We start from the raw sequence: 7,337 nt of genomic DNA, 5'->3' as shown, positions 1-7,337 counted from the left end.
CAGCATCTCCTGCTGGGCAGTGTAGACCAGCTGGGGTCTTGGACAGCCCCAGGCACCCAGATGAACTGCACCCCAAGGGCTCTCTGCATCCCTGGCTCCTCTGGGCTCTCAGCACAGCGCCGTGTCCCCATTCCAGCATTGCACACTCTGGTATAGGGGGATTTTTGCCTCCACAACCAAATAACGCTTCATTCAGTGAGGGTGCCTGGTTCTTGGCATCACAACCAACAAACCTACCCCTGAGCTCTCCTCCGTGCCATTGCCTTCCCATTGCCATGGGACCTTCTCACCCTAAATGGCCTGCACCAGAGGCACAGCGGTGCTGCAGGGTGGTTTGGGCTGGTAAGAGCTGACTGGGAACTGTGATGTGTGGTTCTCCCTCATCTCTGCTGAGCGGCACCTCCACATCAGAGCAACGGCAGCCAGGATGGAGTTAATCCGTCTCCTGTCCTTGGACATCCTCTGCACAGCATGGAAGCAGCCTCTTCCAGGAGGAGCTGTGGTACTACTGACAAGCCTGGGAGCTTCCTGATGTTCCTTAGGATAAACTTTTTGCCCATGAGCCCAAACAAGCAGAAGGATTTCACACCGGCTGGGCCGTGCCCCAGCACAAAGGGCTCTTCAGGGAGCCAGATCCAACCTGAGCATCTCCCGGTTGGGGCAGAGTGGAGGCGTTGGGCGAAATACAAACTATAGCCTCCTCCAGGGTGCTGAGAAGGTGGCACAGGTCGTGGTGCACAGAGCAGCTCCCGGGGTTTCTTGCTGCCCTGATCTCTGGGCTGATCCCTGCCTTGAGCAACGAGTGGCACAGAAGGCAAGGTGCACGGAGGGCTTGCTGCTGGGCGGTATTTAGAGGGATGGTCTGCAAGATGGCACATCTCTCTTAAGCTCCCCAAGTCCTCCAGGACAAATCCCTGCCTGCAGGGTGCAGCCGCAGTTGCTCTGTAGCGCACATACAAATGCGTGATGCAGCTGCAAGCTGCCGCCGAGCTGCAAGCGCCTGCCTCAGCTCTCGCTCTCCACAGGTCCCACGCTACACGGCACCACCTATTTATAACCGCATGCACTGCAGGAATAATATTAGACTGATGGCCTCACACAGTCACGCTAAATGTTATTCTATTTATGTGATTTGCTCTTCTTCACAAGCTGTTGGTCTCCCAGATGCCAAAACACTGCATAGCATAGACAAAGAGTCCCTTTTTTTCTCTTTTATTAAAATCTTCACCAATGGTGCCCAGTCCCAGGTGTATTTACCATTTTTCCCCAGGTCACCTGGAGTAATTGCATCTACTCTTCCTTCCCTGCTCTGATCGATATCCTTGGTAAACAAGTTAACCTGTCAGGTCTGTTGTCCCTGTAGCCAAAGGTACTTTAGCAATGAAATTGTTTTGCTGAAGAAATAAATGCCTCTCGCTGACTCTGAGGATGCTGTGACCTTTCTTTAGTGACCTGAGTGACTCATCCCTTTCTGCGTGCGCGCTGCAGCCTCCCACCACACCATAGAAGATGCACCACAAAGTCCCGCTGCCCGGCATAACAGGGAGCCGAGACCTGCGGGAGCCTCCTGCTCAGGCTGCTGCTCCTCCGGCTCCGCACGTGGGCTGTGGAAATCTCCGACACAAAGGCGTAAGCCCATGTTTTCAGCACAGGGCAGCCAACCCACGCGTGTTCAGCAAACAGAGCTTTTCTGGCCACACCAGCCCTGCTGAAGTGAGGCGGGCAGCTCAGCCAGAGCCAGATTTCAGCCAGAGGCCGTGCATCACACACTGCCCGTGTGGGCAAATCCTCCTACTCCCGTGGGCTAATGCCTTGTACCTCTGCAGCCCGTGGCTGTTAAACAAGGCCCAGAAATCATTTGGCTGGACTCAAGGAGTCTCTGCGGCTCCTGCGGCACTTGGCACCGCTTGCAGACGGGAGCCTCGTGCCCCCTCGCTTTGCTGGGTGCCTCTGGAAACACGACGTGTTTGGGCTCTTTTTAGAAATCTGTGCAAGGTGAAATAAAGAATTAAACAGAGTTGAGTCCTTTGCATTTAGCTGCTACTGATAGTGATGGTTTCTTCTTGTAGAGTGTTTTGCGTGCCAAGAAAAACAGTTTTGCATTTGAGAGAAAGAAAGTGGTTGCACATCTCTGCATCTGTATGTGTGCCTGTTAATTCTGCTTGAACAGCTTCCCGGGGCTGTCAGCTCAGAAGTTCTCTTTAACGTAACAAATCTTGACTGTGTTTGCAACAAATCCTCAACTAAGAGGGTTTATTTAATGAAGCAAGAAACGCTGCCAAATTTCCAGGCTTGATCCCAATCCCATTAATATCAGCAGGAGAGTTCCCACCATGTTTGGTTTGTTGATTGGGTCTAATCTGGGTAAGGGAGTTAAAAATCTGCATTCAGGTCGGATTTGCACCACTTCGCTGTGAGATTCCTCTTGCCTGATTTGAGGCATCTTCAAGTCCAGCAACAGGTAGCCAAGGGTGGGTAAGAGGAACATTCAGATCACCTTAAGCCATAAGTCCAAAAGAGGTGAAATTAATTTATTTCTTCCTGCAGAGCCATCTCAGCCCACGAGGATGTGCAGCTCGTGTAAAGGAACCAGAGAGGACTGGAAGGTCTGCGCAGCAGAGGGGAAAGGCCCTCACTCAAAGCAGCCCCTGAGTGGGTGGGCACCCACCCAGGTGCTGCCACAGGGCTTCTGCTCAGGTCTCCTCCCTCCGCTCGTGCCAGCCAGGAACCGAGGCTGACGCCTGGTTCAGGCTGCAACCACAAGCAGAAAATGCTTGTGCACGGTCTGCCAATGCTGGCAGAGCTGCTGGGAGAAGGGGAAGGGGGAATACGGCAGCCCCCACCTTCCCTTTCCCCTCATCCACTGCCAAAACACACACTGCGTCCTCACCTTCCCATGCCATGAGTGGGGACCGGTACAGAGCAAGAGCTGCTCATGCTGGTTGCTCCAGGCACAGTCCCACCCCTCTGCTCCCAGGGGATAAAAAGCACTGGGGAAGTTTTGAGGGGCTGCTCTTGGAGAGGGAAGGAGTCCCCCTTTGATGGCAAGGGCTGGAGGAAGGAGGGCTGCTTTGCTGCTCCACCACCAGCTGCCATGCAGGCTCATGTGCCAGCAGTTTTCTCTTAATTACACATACAGCTACTAACGGGAAGGAGCTCATTCCTTCAATTCACAGGGGGAAGCAGCATTGCCTGAGAATCAAGGGGACTGCAAAGCATGAGATGCCAAAAAAAACCCCCATATCTCAGGGGCATCAGCCTAGCATGCAGATCCTTAATGGCTTTTGCTGATTTGACAGATGCAGGACACAGAAAAATGAATAGATTTATGGCTGCAACTGTCCCTGGGGCTCAGAGATGCTTCTCAGGATACAGATCTTTAAATCATCATTAACAATGACATAAGGGGGCACTGGAGAAGACAGAGCCGGGCACAGAGATGCAGGGGGTGAGAGCAGGGTTTGCTGGCTCTCCCTGCACAGCACTCCCTCCCTGGGGACGCGGTGATGCTTTATTTCAATCAATCATGCACAAAGTGGGTGTAGCGCCAGGGTGCTGCCGCTTCTACGGGCTGTGGGGAGCCGAAGCCAGTTCTGTGGGGAGCTGTAGCATCTTGGATGGGATCCATGTGGGAAGATGGAAGAGCTGGACAGCTGTCAGAGGTGTGGGTGTTTTTTCAGAAAAGGAGGAGAAGAGTTCAGAGCTCTGGAGAAGACTAGATCCAGAGTGTGTGCAAAGAGCAGAGGGCAGATCTGATCCTAATGTCCCAAGGATCTCCCCTACTGCAGAGACAGAAGAACATCTCATTCAGGAATTGAAGCTTTGTCTTTGGGTTTTCTCTGGGTGAGGTGGGAGCTGAAAGTTTCAGGGCTCTACAGGACCCCTGCCTGGTGCTGAGCGGACTCTGAGGCCATACTTCAGTGCGTGCCTGGCTCAGCACTGCTCTCCACTGGCTGCCTGCAGTCTCGCCATGCATGCAGGCAGCAGTCCCAGCAGCTACTCCTCTGCAGAGCCCTGGGAAACTCGTCACCGCTCCCTGCAGCAGCCAGGCCCCTGCTCCAGCCCGCAGGCCAGCTGGTTCCTGTGTCCCTGTAAAGGTTTATGTATTGGGTTTGTGTGGCAAGGTCTTGGTAGTGGGGGCACCACAGGGGTTGTTTCTGTGAGAAGCTGCTAGAAGTTTTCCCGGTGTCCGCCACTGGCCAAGGCCAAGCCAACCAGAGATGGTGGAAGCGCCTCTGTGATAACATATTTAAGAAGGAAAAAAACCAGTTGTGTCTCAGTAGCCGGAGAGAGAAGAGAAGTGAGAGGATGCGAGCGAAAACAGCCCTGCAGACACCAAGGTATGTCGAAAGGAAGGAGGCTGTGACCCTGTGGGAAGCCTGCACCAGATCAGGTTCCTGGCAAGACTTTGCAGAGCCGTGGGGGGAGGAGGCCACACTGAAGCAGGTTTGCCAGCAGAACTTGTGACCCCACAGGGGACCCACGCTGGAGCAGTCTGCTCCTGAGGAAATGCACCCCGTGGAAATTATGGACCCATGCTGGAGCAGTTTGTGAAGAACTGTAGCCCGTGGGAAGGACTCACGTTGGAGAAGTTTGTGGAGGACTGTCTCCCGTGAGAGGGACCCCAGGCATGAGCAGGGGAAGAGTCCTCTCCTGAGGAAGAAGAGGCGGCAGAGACAACGTGTGATGAATGACCCCAAGCCCCATTCCCATCCCCCTGCGCTCCTGGGGGGGAGTAGGTAGAGAAACTGGGAGTGAAGTTGAGCCCAGAAAGAAGGGAGGGGTGGGGGGAAGGTGTTTTAAGATTCAGCAGTTTTTCTCCTCTCCTTCTCTGATTTTGATTGATAGTAAATTAAATTAATTTTACCAAGTTGAGTCTGTTTTGCCCATGATGGTAACTGGGGAATGATCTCCCCCTGTCCTTATCTCGACCCACGAGCCTTTGGATCTACTTTTCTCTCCTCTGTCCAGTTAAAGAGGGGAGTGATAGAGCAGCTTGCTGGCACCTAGCATCCAGCCAAGGTCAACCCACCGCAGTTTGAAAGAAGTCAAACAACTCACGACTGAAAGCATTAGGCATTTATTTGCACTTTAGAGGTATTAACTCCATCTGAAAGCCAGCTGTGGCTCCCTCCACACAGGAGCAAAGGTGGGTCTGTGCAAGGAGCAGCTGATCGTGATAAATACCGGGCTTTGGTCCAAAGAACACAGTCTCTGTGGGTCGGCACTTTCCCAGAAAGTGCTGATTTTAACTCACAATCCACTTCCTCCAGCTGAGCTGCAAGATCTGCTGTTGCAAATCTCATTGCTGCTTTTATAAGGACCAAGATGTTTGGGCTGTTCATGGTGGGGAACACCAAGAGCAAAAACCAACATGCCGCTCGGGAGCAGAAATCCCCATGGCTTCCCCTGGTGACGACACATGGACCGCCCTCGCCATAAAATCTTGCCTTCACAAGCCTTCGGACCAGCATTGCCTCTCTTTTTTTTCATGTCTGATTTTCCTTAGACATGTCTAATCCCCTCACGAGGCTGGATGCAAGAGTACGATGCAGTCACTCACCTGAAGATTCCAAAACTCTCCTGGGATTTGCCTGCTGAGAGCAGCAGTTCAGGCTACTTCAGTCGTTCACCTTGCAAAAAAACCCAAACCCAACCAACAGCCTCCAGAAACTTTAAAATGCCAATTTGTTGTTGTCTGCTCTGTGATCTTCCAGCAGGGAGTGAGTAATGCTAAAATTCTTTTTTCTTCTGCAAAGGAGGTGGGCAGTAGAGGATAACACAAATCCTGATGCAGCTCAGTCACCCAGGAACAACCAACCCAGGAACTGGCACAGCTTAGTCATGTATTTAAAACCTCATATTTTTATGAATGTTTCCATTTCCAAAGCACTTCCCCCCCCCTGCAAAAATTCACCCTCTCAGCTGTCCTGCGATGCAGGGAGTTGATTACTGGTGCCCTCTCCTTGGGTAAAGGAAGGAATCCCGTCTCCAGCCCACGGCCAGTGGGGGATGCAGCACGGGGAACAAGGGATCATTCACCCCATCCCTTGCTCACTGAGGAGATCCATGGGCAGCCAGGGATCTGGGGGGATGTTAACCAGCTCTGAGCGCTCCGCTGGAGCCTGGACTGAGAAATACTTCAGGACTGGAGTAAATGCAACATTTACCTCTTTCCATCTGTGGGTGTATTGTAGGCAAAACAGTTGGTTTGAATAGCTTTGCTCTAAAACCTGGTCCCAGTTTGCTCTCTGATGCTGCCAGTCCTGTCTATCCCTTGTGTGCGACTGGAGCCAGTGATGCTGCAGTCACCATCTCTCTGCAAAACAGGCATTGAGGTGGGGGGGTTGCTCCCAAGAAGGGGCCGAGCACAAACTGAAGTGGTGCATCCTTCAGAGGGGGTGTTGGGTACCTCAGAGCTCATCACAAGCCTCCTCTTCACAAAGAATGGTCATCTTCGTCTTCTCATCCACCTGGCAAGAGGTTTTCCTCTTGAAGGTGCACCCCAGGGACTGGCTGGCTCTTTGGCGGATGGTCCTCAGGCGCGACATGCAGTCTTCACTGGTCATCACGTAGAGCAGGGGGTTGAGGGCGCTGTTGAAGCTGGCCAGGCCCCGGGTCACCTGGTAGGAAACGTAGATGTTCTTCAAAGCCTGTGTGCAGGACCCTTGCAGCTGCCAGCCTCGAGACAGCAAGTTGAGGTTTCTGAAGATGTGGTACGGGAGGAAGCAGATGGAGAAGAGGACCATCACAAGAACCACCAGTCTGATGCTTCTTCTCCTGAGGTTGAGGTCCATGGTATCGTTCCTGCAGAGCACCAGCACCACATGGCAGTAGCATCCAATGATGGTGAGGAACGGGATGATGAACCCAGTCATGGTGACAGCCACGGTGTATGGGAGGTAAATGCTCAGGTTCTCGTGCCCTGTCGTGTCGTGGCACCGCGTCCCTGTGCTGTCCATCTTGCTGAAGGCAAAACTGGGAGCTACCTGTGCAATGACCCACGCCCAGACCATCACGCTGAACCACACAGAAGAGGTTGCCCCCTGGCACCTGCCCCGCATCTTCAGCGGGTGCACGATGCCCAGGTAGCGGTGGATGCTGATGCAGGTGAGGAAGCCAATGCTGGCGTAGAGGTTGAGGTGGAAGAGGCCCCTGGTGATCCGGCACCAGCCCTGCCCGAAGAGCCACACTCTGCCCTGCAGGTAGTAGCAGACGAGGAAGGGCAGCGTGCTGATGTACAGCAGGTCGGCCAGGCCCAGGTTGCCCACCAGCAGGCCGAGGGGACGGCGGGTGCCCCGCTGGGGCCCGGTGCAGAGGTGCCACAGCCCCAGCCC

General features: G+C 53.6%; 1 protein-coding gene across 1 annotated transcript; it reads right to left on the bottom strand.

Moving 5' to 3' along the window:
- Positions 1-6,413: 6,413 nt before the first annotated feature.
- On the bottom strand, positions 6,414-7,337 carry LOC118452142 (P2Y purinoceptor 1-like; the record flags this gene model as incomplete). The annotated part of the gene is made up of 1 exon (XM_035892893.1): positions 6,414-7,337. A coding segment is annotated over one exon (924 nt), but the record flags the coding sequence as incomplete, so codon positions are not given.

This window comes from Egretta garzetta, unplaced genomic scaffold, assembly GCF_000687185.1.
Source record: "Egretta garzetta isolate BGI_Z169 unplaced genomic scaffold, ASM68718v1 scaffold214, whole genome shotgun sequence".
Taxonomy (NCBI): Eukaryota; Metazoa; Chordata; class Aves; order Pelecaniformes; family Ardeidae; genus Egretta; species Egretta garzetta.
The sequence above is the reverse complement of the archived record's forward strand: the minus strand, read 5'-3'. Positions and strand labels throughout refer to the sequence as shown.